The following is a 17,345-nucleotide window of genomic DNA, read 5'->3' as shown; positions in this document are numbered from 1 at the left end:
TCACACCAGTGACTTTTGCTTTGAAATGAATATCAACCTCCATTTTAAAGTCATAATTAGTCAAATGTGTTGTCTAGCCATTTTTGACAAAGACACAAGCACACAAATAGCAATCACAAAAAGACAATCTGGGACCTCTACCCACCCACTCTTGCCCGTAGGAGTCCACCACATTGTTCATGCCTTTGTTGTCCCAGTTACGCCGTAGGTCAAACAGCGTGTAGGGCAGGAAGCCGTTCTCAGCCATGATGACAAAGTAGGTGAAGAACCCGCCCGAGGCCTGCATCATGCCGATCTGGCCGTAGGACATGCTGATCAACCTGTCGCAATATATCCAGCAAGAAATGAGACCGAGAAGTAACCCCTCCCAACATGTCCAAGCACTACACACTCTCCACTATCGTTACCTAACACACCTCCCAGATATCTCAAAAGATATCCTCAGATTCCAGTGAAACAATGACCAACACAAAGCAGGGGGGGTTCTCTCCATCTCATACCTTCCTGCACATGTATCGCAACCGTAGCAAATGGGGATGGGACGGCTGAAATTGGTTACACCGATACTGTCCCATTTTAGGCTTTCATGCGGAATGGAATTATCTGCCCGCCCCTTCCCAGCCAAGTTTCCAAGCGGTCGGTCCTCTCCTTCAAAAGTTTTGAAACTGATGACCCCGAGTAGTGCTTGCGATAATGTCTTTCCTGATACATTTTTTCCTAATGATGTCCCCGATATGATGTTTAACTCTTCCGATGTTCTGCATCGTTACAAACTGCAGATTTTAATGCATAAACAATATGGCCTGTAAAAATATCTTTTTACCAACTACAACAGTTGCTTGATTTTGTTCCCAAGATGATATCACAGCTGCGCTCATGAATATGAATATACTCATTACCATAAGCATGAGAACGGAGACAAGTAACCCTTCTAATGGAGAAGTAAAAACTGGAAACGAAGTTCACCGAGACACAAACATGGATTTTGAAAGTATGTATTAAAAACAATTGCACTGCAGTGACCCTTCAACTCTTGAGAGGGCCTACCTGTCATTCACCAGCTTGTCATTAATAGGGTCACGTGGCTGACGCTTCATGATGTCACTTTCCGCCTCTTCGTAGGCAAGGGAAATCGCAGGGATCTGTGGGGCAAGAAGTCAACATGTGAGAGGTGACCCGGAGAAAGACCACAATCCATCAACAGGAGGCTGCATGGGTGGCTGTTTACATAACGACAAACTGAATGCTGTGCAGAGTCCTTAACCAATCCCCCCCCACACACAGTTTCTTGGATGGGTCAGTTTTCCTGCAAAATTGATCACTAAACAGCACTGAGACACAGGAGTTCCTGCGTCTAAGTCATCAACTTCCGGAGCACTTGGAGCAAAAAATACATTTGCACTCTAAAACAGCCACGGCTTGCACGCTCATTCTCATGCTGAAAAATGTCTCTGTGGCTTTTACGGCTTTTCACAGCTTATGAGGCAAACTGAAAGGACACAATCAGTCACAAAAGCTGCGGCAGGGCCACGCGTACCACATGCTGCAGTTGTGTTTTCCTGGGTAGTCATTTTACATCTGATAACTCGAACCTCAGAGAATAAATAAAACAGGGTGTCCAGACTTCTAGCTTTTAATGGAATTCCTCGAGTCACGCAGTCACGAAACACATACATGAAATGGATACGTATTCTTAAACTCCACTTGCTCTGCTGTGGCAACACTTTTTTAGTGATCACTTTCCCTCCGAAAAGAACCAGTGTTTGGACTGTCCCTTAAGGGGTCCGTGGTAGGTGTCAAGCATACGTACCAAGTCAGTGCCCAGATCGATGCAGAGAATGGTGACCGTTCCCAGGGGGAGGGGTATCTGGGCCAGGATGAAGACTAGAAAGGGCGAGATTTCAGGGATGTTGCTGGTCAGGGTGTAAGCGATGGACTTCTTCAGGTTGTCAAAGATCAGACGGCCTGAGAAAACACACAGAAAAATCATTTTTTAAAAACGTCACGGCACTTTCCCTTTTGGAATTTTCATGCAGTTCACACTGTACATTGGTCATTCTGCAGTCATTTGCAAAAGAGCGACTGGAATTTTATTGGTATTTCTGTCACTGGGCCTGCATTACATTGTCTCATTGAATTATTACTCAACATGTTTTTACAGTGGTGCATAACATCAGTGTAGTGCCGTATACCCATTTGAATGAAATTTTTGGCAAAGGCAGGTCTTGGATGACATTTTGTCTGTAAGGCAGCTTAGGAAAAGACTGTATTAGACTGTCAAATCATGGAAATGTAGTCAAAAATGTTCAACCAAGGTACCAAGGTTACACATTGAAAATAAACAAGTTGCCATGATCGATTGGTTTAAGTTTGGGGTTTCCTTCAGGTTTATGCATTTTCTAAGGGGGGTCCTAAACTTTTGCAAATGACTGTACAAAGCTGTGCAGACAAAGTGTAACGTTTTGGACAAGTTCAGAAAAAGGACCACATGAAGTCCCTCAGAGTGAATGAAATGTTGCTTAAAATGTGAGTTTCCAGTTCTGCAGGTGTTCTAAATTACGACGGTGCACTTTCAGCATGTGGTTTTTTCTTCACGGTACACTGGTTTCACACGAGAAGCAAAACCATACCTTCCTCCACGCCAGTCACGATAGAGGCAAAGTTATCATCCAGCAAGATCATGTCAGCGGCTTGCTTGCTCACATCGGATCCGGCAATACCCATGGCAACACCTGCAACAAGGCACGCAAGCAATCGCATCAAGAAAAGCCCAGAGTGTGGTCATTGCAGACTTACCACTGAACTAAGTGCAAACAGGTGTTTGATGTCGGGCAGAACTCCAGGGAAAATATGTTAGGGTCTGAAACTTGTTCAAGTTTGCTTGTCATCTGCCCAGCACTGAAGTACCCCTCACTGGCAAAAAGACAAAGTCAAGCACAGACCTCCCAACAATGGCTATCAAGAATGCCGATTCCTTCTCCCCAAAATTCAGAATTTGTTCATGAAAAATTGGAATAATCTCCGTATTAGCATGAACAAGAAAAAATCAGTGCTGCATTGTACAAGAGTTGATGATGTACAGTACTGCACGTACTCACCGATTCCATAAAATTTTGATTTCCCCGAGAGTTTACATCATCGGAAATGGTCCGCACTAATTTTTCATCTCCTGAATGTGTTGATTCACCAGAAAATGCCGCGAAACGTTCACCGCGCGGTGCTCGCACACTTGAAATGATCGTGGTCGATTTCACAGCAGTGCTTAGTCTTGGATCCAAACGTTCTTAGCTGTGGTTCCAAGCGAAACCAGGTGTTGCACAACGCCTCACGGCTGGTACGCATCAAAAGAAGGCGCTGCCACGGACGTGGCTCATGCAACATGCATTGCACTGACTGTTAGGGTAAGTCAGGTGAAGTCGTATTACGATACATGCACAAGATTACATAATACATAGGCATGTCAAAATTGTGATGTGGCAAACATTCCGTGGGGTTTACAGTCCCTCCCTGATTCCGTGGGGTTTACAGTCCCTACCTGATTCCATGGGGTTTACAGTCCCTACCTGATTCCATGGGGTTTACAGTCCCTACCTGATTCTGTGGGGTTTACAGTCCCTACCTGATTCCATGGGGTTTACAGTCCCTACCTGATTCTGTGGGGTTTACAGTCCCTACCTGATTCCGTGGGGTTTACAGTCCCTACCTGATTCCGTGGGGTTTACAGTCCCTACCTGATTCCGTGGGGTTTACAGTCCCTACCTGATTCCGTGGTGTTTACAGTCCCTACCTGATTCCATGGGGTTTACAGTCCCTACCTGATTCCGTGGTGTTTACAGTCCCTACCTGATTCCGTGGGGTTTACAGTCCCTCCCTGATTCCGTGGGGTTTACAGTCCCTCCCTGATTCCTTGGGGTTTACAGTCCCTACCTGATTCCGTGGGGTTTAAAGTCCCTACCTGATTCCGTGGGGTTTACAGTCCCTACCTGATTCCGTGGGGTTTACAGTCCCTACCTGATTCCGTGGGGTTTACAGTCCCTGCCTGATTCCCTACCTGGTATGTACCAGAAGGAATTACCGCAGACTCTACAAGCCCAGTTACACTACCAGAGCAGTTCCTTACCAATATCGGCCTTCTTGAGGGCCGGGGAGTCGTTCACGCCGTCTCCGGTTACGGCTACGATGGCACCGCCTCGCTGGCAGCCCTCAACGATGATCAGCTTCTGCTGCGGGGAGGTGCGAGCAAAGACGATTTCCGTGTGGTTGCTCAGGATGTCGTCCAGCTGCTCCGGCGTAATGTCACGCAGCTCAGAGCCGTGCACCACGATTGCCTTGGCATCGCTGCAACCCCAAAATAAAGGTTGGGTCAGAAATGACAACTTCACTGGCCACCAAGCCAGTCAACCTGTCATAGTTTGCGTCAACATTATATAACACTGGACACATCGTTATACATTTATTTCTAGGACTATTACATCTTATATCAGCTTAGAAATAAACACCACGATCGACAGTAAAGCCTTGTTGCCATATCGACAAACATGTGCAGACAGCATTGTTTAACAGTCATCGTATGCCCTTGGTCATTGCCCAGATGTTCACTGATATGTTCCAACAGACACCTTAATTGTCCAAGACGAGGGCCCTCTGCCAAGGAGAAATTGCCTTGCCCCTCCAAGATTGCTGCTCCTGCCCAGTGTATCGCTGGGCAAAACATGACTCACTGAATCACTAGGTAAATTCTTTGTCTCACAACCTATCGCGCAGCAGTTAGTACACAGCGCTCAATGCAATGGGACAGAGCGGGGCTAACAACTGCTCTGAGGGCCCCTTGACAAAGCCAAGAGAGGGGAATTCCACGTGGTTACAAAATAAAGAGTCCAACGGTTTCTTCTAGGACTGTGCTGTGTTGTGGGGCACCAAACCACTGTGACCAGAACTGCAGGTGGGCTCGCTGCCCAGGACACATGGCATGGTTGCATGGTGACACTTCCTTGCAGGGCGCTGCTAAAGCTCTTCCTGCCTTGTGTGTGAACCGTCCAACTTCACACACTTTGCTACGTGAATAATTAATCAAAAGCGGCCAATCAAAAACCAAGACTTTTCCATCACTTTTTTCCCCCCGACAAGTTATTTCAGGACACCTTACTTTTTCCACGGACTTCCTGTGAACGTGAAAACCCTGACATTGGCTGTGAAAGGACTGACATATGGACATACTCTTTGTTGACTTGGGAGACGTCGATCCCAAGGCGCTCAGCGATGTCCTCCACTGTTTCGTTGCCCTCGGAGATGATGCCCACACCCTTGGCAATGGCCTTGGCCGTGATTGGATGGTCACCGGTAACCATGATGACCTGGGGTCAAAGGGAGACAAAACGAACCGAGGCACATGTACTGCTGGAGTCACTGCTTGCAGCGCCATTTGCTTGGAGCAATTTAAAATGTGACATACATGACCAAGCACATTGACACCCTCAGGAGATTTTTTTTAAGAGGGAGGGGTCAAAGAACTTTTTCCCAGCGAGGAAAATTATGGGGGGGGTAAGAAAAGATCAGCAATCGAAAAGATACACCATAAATGGTGAAAAGGGTGACTGGATGCATTCAAAATGTTTTGCATTTCAAAATGGCAAGGTTGTTCAAGATCACAACACATGTGCGAGTCTGCGTACGGCTGTGCTAATAGGGGGACAGCCTCGCACGCCCATATCACTGACCCCGGATGACCCAAGACGAACTTCATTCTAGGCATGCACTCTTGGATCAACAAACGGGATCACCTGTCAAAATCAAAGCCGTCAATCGGCAGGTTTCTCATCAGAAAGTCTGTACCTTGATTCCAGCACTGCGGCACTTGCCCACGGCGTCCGGCACAGCAGCTCGCGGTGGGTCAATCATGGACATGAGCCCCACGAAGCACAGGCCCTCCAGGGGGAAGTTGGTATCGTCGGCGTCAAACTGGAAGCCTCGTGGGAACTCCTTCTCTGGCAGGAAGTAATGACAGAATCCTGGGGAGGGAAGAGGTGAAGAATGTCATCCAGATTGTTACTGCTCTTGAAATCCTTCTTTGGATACTGACACCTTTGGAATAGATGAATGCCAAGTGACTTTTTCCCTACGACCAAATTACCAAAGTTAAGTTACCAAAACTCGGACCAGTAAAAAACCTCATAAAAATGTGTCACATTTGGCAGGTATGAAAAAAGGATCTTCATGCTTAATTCAGGAATGCTTGAAGAAGCAGAACTTCCTCACAAACTTCTATGACGTGGTCATTGCTTTGGTCATATTGAAGCATTTTCCCAACTTGTTTCAAAGTGTCGAAATTGGAAATAAAATTCCTTGACTTTTCCACGTTCTTCCCCGGGTGCAAAATTACGGTCGGCCATTTCCCGACAGTTCATGGTATTTGTCTGACAATGACGGACAGAAACCGTTATCATAGAAAATGCCTGAAATGTAAGGGTCAATAAAATGCAAGTCTTGGTGCTTTGTCAATCTGGTTTCTGGGCGTGTGGTATTTGTGAGAGTGGGAGTATTTCTCCCGAAATACTTATAATGGCAGACCAAAACTGATGGTGCTGGCAAACATTGACTGCTTTTTGGGCCTAATTTCAAACACTGCTTTCCCCAGCTGCTGTGGAACTCATTTGGAACTGCAGCTACAAACCAGGACCATCCTATCTGACTGATAACTCCAATCTCACCGAGCACACGTTCGCCGAGACCGCCCAGCTCCAGGTAGGCATTGTTGAAGGCCACCTTCATGTCCTCTCCCAAAGGCTGCTCCTCCCCTTTGATCATGATGGTGGTGCAACGGTCCAAGATGCGTTCAGGGGCACCCTTCATGACCAAGAGATAGCGGCTGTCCTCTTCGCACTCGTGCACCGAAACCTAACATCAGTGGGAATGACCAACCCTAGATTTCACTTTCTCTCTCTCTGTTTAGGGGCCCAAGGCTCCGATGAGACACTGATGTAGGAGCTACAGGTTATGGTATTCATGTTCCTCAGGAAGACAGTTCGCCACAGCTTCTCAGACGCCAGCAACAATCCCAATACTGACATTGCTGCTTGGGTAATCCAAAGTGAGGCTTGACTGGCAAGTTTCAATAAACTAAATGGATTCTTAGTTTACTTGATCGGTAAGTCATGCCCCCCCTTTTTGTTTCGAATGCGGCAGTTCTGTACCAAAACATTCATTTACTCCAAAAATTAAAGCAAGCCAATACTGCACAGCCACTTCAGTGTGATTCACTGAATCCTACCGGTACCATGGTTTGCTTCGGTCGGGTCGGGTTGGGATGGGATGCGTTGCGTACCATGTTCAATGACAGCTCGGGTTTTTTTTTTCCTACTTTACCTGGTATTTGTTGGTGGAGTTGAAAGGGATCTCGGCCAGCTTCTTGTTGCGGTTACGGAAATCCGCCACACTGCCCATGGCCAACTCTACGCACTTCACCAAGGCCGACTCGGACGCATCACCTGTGGTCTCCCTGGAGGGACGAATGATGTCAGAATTACACCACTGACCACTCATTAAGAGATCCCCCGATGGGGCTTCGTGCACAGGTCACAGCACAAGTTTGATCATGCACCGATATAACTGGACAGTGCGCTAACATCAAGTGCACACATCTGGACAATCTCTTTGAGGATGGAAAGCACGGTATGAACTAACTGCTGGTGGAAACTCAGCCACGGCAGAGACACATGAGTTTTTCACCACTGCATGTTTCTTTGTTTAAGCAAAATGGCCTCCTCGTGCAAGTCTGCCAATAGAGATCAAGTGGGTTGCATTATTTGTGCTTGTCAACTTAACACTGATCAAGGACAATCCTTGCTTTAAATTCCAAATTCCCTGTGATGTATAAATCTATAAACGGAATACAAGGAAGTGGGGATGAGGGTTAGGAAAACTCAGAAACGCGACTGACAGTTGAATTTTCATTTAGTGGTGCATGTGTTATTATCTGGTGTTTTCCCCACTGGTAGCCACGCCAAAAAATCTGGATAACCTGTTGGCCGTTCCGAGCTTGTACAGACAATTAAAGCTCAGCCCTCGTAACCAATCCATCCATTAGAATGTGGGAAGAGAACTTCACAAACCTTTAGTTCCTGAAATTGTTAAATGAAGGAGAGCGACTTCAACCTTATCTGCCGCTAACGATCTCTCCAGATATTTTTACAGAGATCAGTGGATTTCTTTTTATAATCTTGCACTCACCTCTTCAGAATAGGGACTTCATCTTGACCTGCCTTGAACTCGGACCTGTTGCACAGGCAAGCAATACGGGAAAGAGCCTTCCAGCTTGGAGCGCTTTTGTCCAGGGTATCACCTGCAGAGCAAACAATCATTCATCCTCAGCACTTTAAGGGTTTCCAAAGCCACCTGTTTATTTCTGAAATGCTATTTCTCACCTTTTCTCAAACTCTTTTTAAGAGTTATGGCGCTGAAAAGTGATGCTAGGGAGACTTTATGCTTACAACCAAATCCCACCAAACAACCTGGACCAGAATAAGTGTAAAGCATACTTGGCATCTCAAGTTTGGTGTCTAGTCAACTCACGGGGATCTTCAGCACAAACCATACGGAAAGACGCCAAGTGTTGGCTCTGAATTGTGGAAATTAATGTTGTTTTGTGGGGAAAAGGAACAAAAGGGCCATGAATGGGTCATAAAGCCAGAGAAGGAATTTCGTCATGGGGGGGGGCAAGCCCACTTTGGCCTGAGAGAACCCATTCATCTTAGGGCACCGTGGCTTGTGATGAGGGCTCTAAGGCCAATAGGATAAGTATGGGGCCCAACCGCCAGAGAACAAAAACATGCTAGGCCTCTGAAGAGTTACAGATTCCAGCAGCCAACCAAGAAATTGCGACTTCCAGTTTCTTGGATCATTTTACACAATCCTTGCGAGGCATTGCTGACCAAATCACAGTGCTCTAAGGACCGACGATTATGTATTATCGACAGCTGATTTACAAAACCGATGAACAAATTACGTAAGAAAAGCAGTGTAAAATACACAGCGTCTGTTCGTTGAACTATATCCACCAAGCGAGTACAGCACCCACATGCTGCGCTCGTGTCGCACACGTACAGGTGGCTGACGTTACTCCCTCTGGATTACGACGTGCAACTATTTTCCAATGCGGGGGTTGGCATAATTGAGGCAACTTCTCGAATCTCTGGTAATTTCACAGCCTCTAGTTAAGGCGCATTGTGGTTGAAATTCATAATTTTCATGAAAAGGGCACTGCAGTCAGACAAAGGACATAGCAAAGCTGGCCATGGAAACTGCTTTTCTCCAAGAGGCATCGCAGCAATGAAAAGGGCATCGAAGGCTCCCCTGGCCGTCGTGAAATTCCTTCCCTTTATCGGCCAGCGGCTTCATGCATTTCTCATGAACCCAGGAGGGCATTTCAGCCGTAGCCAGCACACAGTTGCCTCAAGTGTTGGCATTCCCTACCAGACTGGTCCTCGGTGGTGTCAGCCTCCACGATGGTGTTGTCGAACCACATATGGGCCACTGTCATCCTGTTCTGGGTCAGGGTGCCAGTCTTGTCCGAGCAGATGGTGGAGGTACTGCCCAGGGTCTCCACGGCCTCCAGGTTCTTGACCAAACAGTTCTTACTGGCCATACGCTTGGCGGTCAGCGTCAGACACACCTGGAGGGGAGGGGGACAGAACAGCTCAATCAGTTCAGGGCTCAAAGAATGAAATGTCATTTAATTACGGTGGCACCACACTCACGCCCGAGTCAGACAAGGTAAAGACTAAAGGAAAATGAAATATCCATGAAATAATCATCATTAGTTTTAAAGGCCCCCAACAAAGTTAGGTTGGGACTATGGTATACATTTGTGCATATCTCAAAGACGCCTCTTAAAATATCAAATGTTTGTTTTGCATGTGTTCAGTATACTATTATATGTAAAAGAAACCTTCCTGGTAAAATTTAGGATTGAGGGATATTTAGAGGGATTGTTTAAATCCAGCAGAATAAATCCTGAAACAGTGACAAATCCTCACAAATTTCACATCCGACATGTGACATGTGTGCCTTCCGTGGCCGTTCAACCAGTAAGACAGTGACTTGCCAAAATAGCACCCAGACTTAAAAAGTCAAGAACACATCAAGCATGGTACCACTGGAGTAAACAGGGGTGTGAGTAGCCACTTAAAATTAAAGCTGAAAACAGCTAGCAAAAAGCTGACATGTAAAACGCTCCCGTGCTTTTGTGCAGACCAGGTGTACAAAAAAGTTGGAATTTGGGGCCAACATCTACACAAAAATAAAACTCAGAAATCAGTTTAACAGCTGGATTCTCGCACCCCCGAGTAATGCCTTTTTTTCTGGGTTTAGCCTTTGCCATAAACTCCCCAACTAGCTCCATATCAATCCGGATCATTAGAACCCAACCTGCCCATAGAGTACCCAAGTGTGACATCATTTCAAACCAGGAAGTGTTGTACAAACGAATGGAGTACACGGTTTGTGAGTTCACATGCTGGTTCTCTCTCCAATGCCTTTCATACCTATAACTGTGTGCATGACGTAGCCACATTGGTGTTCTAGAAGGACCACAGCCCATACGTGACTGTTGTCCATCTGAACCGGTCTTGTGCCAGCTTCCCTATTTCCTTCCAGCTGTACCTAGTTTATGGTTGCCTAGCAATGGTACCTCTTTGTTGAATGCTCATCGGCCTATCCTCCTTTTTGAAAGCTAATTTCCAGCTTCTTTCCCAGATGTGTCCAAGAATGAAATGTAAACCACATCAGAGACAGAATATTCTGATGAGTCCTCTCCCTTTGGAAATGTTTTGTTCATCACGTACAAGTGTGTAGTGTTAGAAAAATGATTGTGTGCCCAGCACCAGACTGAGAATATTGATTCAGAGTCTTTTTGCTCTGATCTTGCTCGGAAGAATCAAAAAAGAAATACAGCTTATTGATTTGACACTTTTTGGTGATTGACTTACGGTGACAGTAGCCAGCAGACCCTCTGGCACGTTAGCCACAATGATACCAATTAGGAAGACAACGGCCTCCAGCAAGATGTAGCCCAGAGGGAAGGACAGAATGAAGAAGGTCACACCAAGGAAGACGGCCACCGCAGTGATGATATGAATGAAGTGCTCCAGTTCCTTGGCAATGGGGGTCTTGCCTGTGTCCAGTCCTGAGGCCAGGTTGGCAATACGGCCCATGACAGTGCGGTCGCCACACTGGATGACCACGCCCCTGGCCGTGCCTGTCCAATGAGAGATAGTGGGAGTTTTCAGGTCAGTTTCTGGTTCTTCATCGACTTGGAAAACAGAACACATTGCTCAGTGTTTCTGGGTTAAAAGGAGCTGTACCACACAGTGGTACCGTCCCAGAGTTGGATGAAGAAATGTCAATACAACATCCAACGGAACAAAGACACAGCAAGTGCTGCCAACTTCTGGGCTTTTAAACACATTGACTGCCGAGCATAATTTCACAGAGCACTCCCATTTGCCAAGCGTTGTAAACATGCACGCATATTTCATAGGTACTTTTCAGGTGTGCATTTGAACCCAAGCATTTTACAGGTGTATGCCATCAACACTGCTAGCAGCATATCTGTTGGGCTCTCAGTGATGGCACTGTACCCAATTTACATAGCAATAGCCTTTCATTTCCAACGAGTCTACTCATAGTAATAATAATAACAAGCACTTGTAAAGCGCCATCTATCTAGCAAGCTATTCCAAGGTGCTGTATTATCGTTATCCCTGCACATTGGGCTCACACGTCACCTGAACATTCCTGAAACCATCTCAGCTCCCTGTGGAGTATACAAGCCCGGTGCTGCCATTTCGGCGTAAACGGCTAAACAACCGTGTCTGCCCTCTCAGGTACCCATTTACTCCTAGGTGGAGAGAGGCTCAAAGGGGTAAATTGACTTGCCCAAGATCACAACATGTTGCCACCAGCTGGATTCGAACCCCTCGACTCTATGATCAGAAGCTACTAACCCTAACCACTAGGCCACATGCCTCCACAATTGGAACACCTGTTATGGGTATATGCTCGTAGTCGGCAGTCAATGTGTTAAAATGTCACAAGACACCAGTTTTCTCCTGAATAATTGTGCTTGCATATATCTTCACATGTTTGGTGTGTAAAGAGCAAAAAGGAAGAAGCAACATTTGAGTTACTCAAAATCAATGAACACAGAAATTTAGGGTCAAAAATCCTGAAATCCCGAGAAAAACCCCCGAGGAATCACACCCCTCCCCCTCGATGACGAACATTTGGCAGTCGGATGCTGGGTACCAGTCCGGTAAGCACCAACCATGAAATGTCAACAACAGGCAGCATCTTTACCACTACTGGACTAAAAAGAGTCCTCTGTAATTTCGAACGGTGCCAACAACAACTACACTCTCCTCTGTCCACCATGCCAGATTAAATTCTTCATCCAAAGAGGATGAAGAAACCGACTCACCTTCCACAGCGTTGGTTGAAAAGAAAGCGATATTTCTGGTCTCTAGAGGGTTTTCGTTGGTAAAGTCAGGAGAACGGCTCTGTGGCTCGGACTCTCCAGTTAAAGAGGAATTATCCACCTGGGAAAAAAACAGAAAAACCAGAGCATTTCAAATTTTCAACCTTGGAAAACTATTTTTTCCCATTTTCCATGAATTTTGGGGACAACATTTTTCCCCAGGATTTTTCAGGACTTTCCATGACTATGAAAAGCCTGCCGAACCTGGAGAAATACTAATGCATTCACTGGTTCCCTTACCTTGAAACTTCTTGCTTCAAAGACCCTGATGTCCGCTGGTATCCTGTCACCACCACGCACTTCCACAATGTCCCCCACGACGACTTGGGTAGCATCTAACGAGACCCACTCACCATCACGAAACACTAATGCTTCCTGGAATCGCAAACATAATTTAATCAGGCAGAATGAAACATTTTACCTGTAAATTGTCTTTCTAAGCCAAGGGAAAAAGGCACTTTTCAGCAACTGGATTATCTACATTCCTGACTGTGAAGGCAGTTTGGACATCAACAAGGCAGTTTGGACATCAACAAGGCAGCATTAAGCGATTTTTGAAACACAAAGGAAAGTTAATACAGAATGAAGTTAGAGAGCAATGGAGATTCACAGTGGGTGACCGTGGAACAATTGTTGAATTCAACAGAAGAGCTGCCACCATGAATAACGTCCAGCACGTTTGTCAAGCATCTTAGCTGACATACATAGGTAATGCAAGTCCAACACGTGATGTTCATTCCCCTTGATTTTGGCATGACTTGAGGTTGCACATCACCAAATATGAACCCACAGAAAACAGTGCAAAATTGGGCCTGTTGACTCTCGGGAAGAGGTTGGCCTCCAGTTTTTCACTGGAAATTCAAAATGATGGCCAGAATTGCACTTTTCCTTTCAATTTTATCAAGGTTAGCAATGCAATTTTTTTTATTCGGCTTTCCCCAGGTTACCCCAAAAATACACATATGGAGAGAGTAAACACGTGCATAATGAATGTGATGATCGCGCCGTGATCATACCACAATCCCATTTACATGTGGCATAAACAAGTCCGACGCCCAACAGCTGACCACAGATTTATCAAGGTTTAAAGACCACGAAGCACATGGGAGATGTGCGCACGAAGCACCGGCTTCAATAAAGCATGGTGCCTGATTCAACGTTGCCCCGCGGCCACAGCGGGTATCGACAACAAAGGCGAGTTGCAACTAGACATGTACATGTTCATGGAGTACCGTAAATTTTCTCTTAAATGTCCCTGCAATTTATACACGAAGAATGAAATCAGTCACTAAACGCCGCAACGTGCCTCCTCGTAGCCTAGCCCGGGCCACCGGGCGCGTGGACAAGGTAGTCATATTTTTGTTGGTCGCTGTTTACACACATGCAGGAAATGAAGGAAAGCAGTCCGTAGAGACTGAATAGACTCGTAAATGTACCGTAAGTACCATTTACTACACCTCATGTCAAATTACTCAAGTCACCTGTGATCATGAAACAAAAAACGTCACACTTTTCATACAATGATCCAGATGGCTTTTTGACACTCACCTGGGGTACCATGTGTTTAAAACTTTCCATGATCCTAGAGCTCTTGGCTTCCTGATAGTAGGAGAAGCAGCCTGTGATGATGACCACGGCTGCTAACACTATTCCCAGGTACAACTGCAAGGACAGAACAGAAAGACATTAATAGACCACTTTCATTTTGCAGAAACGTCAAGTATTGGTTGGTCTTTTTAATTTATCTCCAATTTAATTAAAATGGTTATTTATTTCATTAATTTTAAATAGGGTTGAATTTTCTGTTAGGAGCCATCTCAAAACTCGTCCAGGCCAAGTTGCGGGTGGCAACATTGACTTCACCCACAAGAAGCGTTGCATTTGTCCTGGACGAGTGAATACCTGTTTATATTTAGCCTCAGTGCCCACAACAGGTTGCCCCATATAAGTTGTTCTATTACAATTGCTACTGCCAGACAGTAGACGCACAGTGTCTTTACTCAAAACCCCAAAAGGGGGACATTGTGTAAACAAACCCATTGCTTCATTGCGGGAAGATTTCGGACAAGATGGTTAAGAGTCCCGCAACTTAACCCTCAACAATATCCGCAACTTGTCCCGGGCAAATTTTGAGACAAGTCCTAAGTACCTGTATTTGGGGGGCCATTCATAAGTTGTGATTTTTCAAAATTCTGCAAAGGTTATTTTCTGCGCTTCTCCATAAAAAAAGCAATGATTAAAAAATTAAAGATAATGTGACCCCAGACCCCCCCCCCCAAAAAAAATTTCCAATGGAGTGGAGACCTAGACCTAGCTCTAGACAACAGATTCAGATGCAGCCAACAAGTCTAACAGAGAACAACCTACACCCACGGAGTTTCACACCGTACATGATAGATGTACACAAGTCACTCTATCCCTAACTCGGAACAAAGCTGAAAAAGATGGCACTTATAGAAAACTGGCGCGGTACACGTAGTTCACGCGAGCAAAAAAAAAAACAATTTCTTTCCTTTTTTCGCATGAAAAGTGAAGTTTGATTTTCAATAATTTTTCTTGAGCCACCCACCATTTCAAAAACTAAACTTTCAAACCACTGAAACTTTTGAGTGGCCCCTTAGTAGAACATGTATTATTATCTGGTATTCTGATAGCTGTGTGGGATTTTTTAAAACTTTGTGAATAATTCTTTACTTTTGTACAGACAATGGACCACAGTATTTACAGCCACGGCATAAAAAAACAGGACTGTGACGTCAAAAAAGCAGACCCTAGGAGTTATTCTGGCCCGTCAGTGGCGAAACTCAGAAGATGAAATTTGGCATACTCAGAAATAAAAAGTGGAATTCCGGTAAAAAGCAGATATTTCACACCCCTGTGAAACTTTAACTTTTGCCATTGGTTTGGACGTGAGATAAAATATCAGACTGACCACTCTCCCCTTCCAGGCCAATCAAATTCATTCTCCCACTTTTCCCAGACTGAGGCACTTTTTTCTCAAATTCCCTGGCTAGCACAAGGGACTGGGAACACTGATGAAACCTGCTTCAGACCACCATGCCGTTAGCAAGTGCAATTTTACTTGACCGCTTACGACCACCAAGAGAAACATTGTCACAGAAGAAATCATCCTTGTGGGAATTTAAAGGGGTTTACTTCAACCAACACAGCACTCCGGCCAGATGCAAGATTCTCATGAGGGTAAACCCCAAACTACTCACATAGTCCTTGTTGGGTTCGTCGTAGACTGCCGCCTCAACTCCATATGCAATGAAGCACATGAGCGAACCAGTCCACAGTAGTGTGGCAAAGCCACCAAACATCTGCTTGCAGAATTTGATCCACTCCGGAGTGGTCTTGGGTGGGGTGAGGGAATTGGGCCCATCCCGAGCCAAGATTTCCGCTGCACGAGCTTTCGTCAAACCCTGCGTCAATCACAACAGTAAAAATCTATCAACCCTAAAAGTCAATGACCCCTTGACCTACAAGACACTGGACGGGTGGATTGAATTATTATACTGTGCTACAGCATGCTAAAACAGCATCTGCAAGTCCACAGTTTAGGCTGGTAACAATGAACGTGATTGTTTGTACAAAACTGATGCTTCTTTTATTTTTTTTTTGTTCTTGATATTGAACATTTTTTCCAAAACAATCTCATGGGACAGGAAGGAGTACGAGGGTCATTCTATGAGGTTGGGGCAAAATTGGTGACGGCATCCTTGTTACATCGGTAACTGTTACCACCTGTCATGACCTTTAGAGTAGGTCATTTACTCTGGAAAAATAACACACACCTCTGTATTCAGCCTTGCAAGATGTATAACAGTGTCAATTTGGAATCCACACGCAGGGAAATAGCTGTTCATATTTACGGAACCCACGTAAAAATTGACATAATCTCAAACTGTGCCCCAACCTCATAGAATGACCCATGAATTAAATTCAATTCTTTATCAGTGATGGTGGGGCACTTACGGTATCCGGATGTGTACCAAGCCTGGCAAACAGTTCATCAACGGAAATCTTGTGCTCATCCTGATGAAAAAAGAAATGTGATAGCTTTCAGCTGGCAGTAGTAAAATGGACACTGTACCGCACCTCCTCACAGAGTTCTGCTTCCAGTTCATTTCGACCCTTACCAATCACCAGCTTCCAACCCTTTCTAACTCCTCCCATATATCCCCAGCTTCCTACCCACTCCAACTCCTCCCCTGTCCCTTGCCTCCTAGCCTCTCAGCATTTCCAATTCCTTCTTCAGCTCATCCAGATCTTTCCTGTGCTTCTTTCCCTTCTTGGGTGTTGACCCCTTCTTTCAACTCTTATCAACCCCAAGCTTCTCACCCCTTCCAACTCCTCCAACATCCTGAGCATCCCACCCCTTCCAACTCCTCCCCATCCCTAGCTTCCCACCCCTTCCAACTCCTCCCCCATCCCTAGCTTGCTACCCCTTCCAACTCCTCCCCATCCCTAGCTTCCCACCCCTTCCAACTCCTCCCCATCCCTAGCTTGCTACCCCTTCCAACTCCTCCCCATCTCCAGCTTCCCACCCCTTCCAACTCCTCCCCATCCCTAGCTTGCTACCCCTTCCAACTCCTCCCCATCCCTAGCTTCCCACCCCTTCCAACTCCTCCCCATCCCTAGCTTGCTACCCCTTCCAACTCCTCCCCATCCCTAGCTTCCCACCCCTTCCAACTCCTCCCCATCCCTAGCTTGCTACCCCTTCCAACTCCTCCCCATCTCCAGCTTCCCACCCCTTCCAACTCCTCCCCATCCCTAGCTTCTTACCCCTTCCAACTCCTCCCCCATGCCCAGC

General features: G+C 45.9%; 1 protein-coding gene across 3 annotated transcripts in view; it reads right to left on the bottom strand.

The window, feature by feature from the left end:
• Window positions 1-17,345, bottom strand: part of LOC110976714 (sodium/potassium-transporting ATPase subunit alpha-like) — a 53,013-nt gene that overhangs the window by 7,488 nt on the left and 28,180 nt on the right. For 2 of the 3 annotated variants that reach the window (XM_087141895.1, XM_087141896.1), the window contains exons 3-19: window positions 16,508-16,567; window positions 15,751-15,954; window positions 14,078-14,191; window positions 12,770-12,904; window positions 12,473-12,590; window positions 10,983-11,251; window positions 9,469-9,667; window positions 8,227-8,338; window positions 7,363-7,495; window positions 6,708-6,894; window positions 5,833-6,008; window positions 5,218-5,354; window positions 4,121-4,338; window positions 2,631-2,732; window positions 1,811-1,965; window positions 1,048-1,142; window positions 146-320 (exon numbers count right to left, since the gene is read on the bottom strand). In XM_087141895.1, coding sequence (XP_086998021.1) covers window positions 146-320; window positions 1,048-1,142; window positions 1,811-1,965; window positions 2,631-2,732; window positions 4,121-4,338; window positions 5,218-5,354; window positions 5,833-6,008; window positions 6,708-6,894; window positions 7,363-7,495; window positions 8,227-8,338; window positions 9,469-9,667; window positions 10,983-11,251; window positions 12,473-12,590; window positions 12,770-12,904; window positions 14,078-14,191; window positions 15,751-15,954; window positions 16,508-16,567 — 2,589 coding nt within the window. Of the gene's footprint in view, window positions 1-145; window positions 321-1,047; window positions 1,143-1,810; window positions 1,966-2,630; window positions 2,733-4,120; window positions 4,339-5,217; window positions 5,355-5,832; window positions 6,009-6,707; window positions 6,895-7,362; window positions 7,496-8,226; window positions 8,339-9,468; window positions 9,668-10,982; window positions 11,252-12,472; window positions 12,591-12,769; window positions 12,905-14,077; window positions 14,192-15,750; window positions 15,955-16,507; window positions 16,569-16,770; window positions 16,823-17,345 lie in introns of those variants that run through there. The other variant, XM_087141897.1, reaches the window with a different exon arrangement.

The sequence above is a fragment of the Acanthaster planci genome, linkage group LG10, assembly GCF_054643075.1.
Source record: "Acanthaster planci isolate LZ-2023a linkage group LG10, COTS_SCS, whole genome shotgun sequence".
In the NCBI taxonomy this organism is placed as follows: Eukaryota; Metazoa; Echinodermata; class Asteroidea; order Valvatida; family Acanthasteridae; genus Acanthaster; species Acanthaster planci.
The sequence above is the reverse complement of the archived record's forward strand: the minus strand, read 5'-3'. Positions and strand labels throughout refer to the sequence as shown.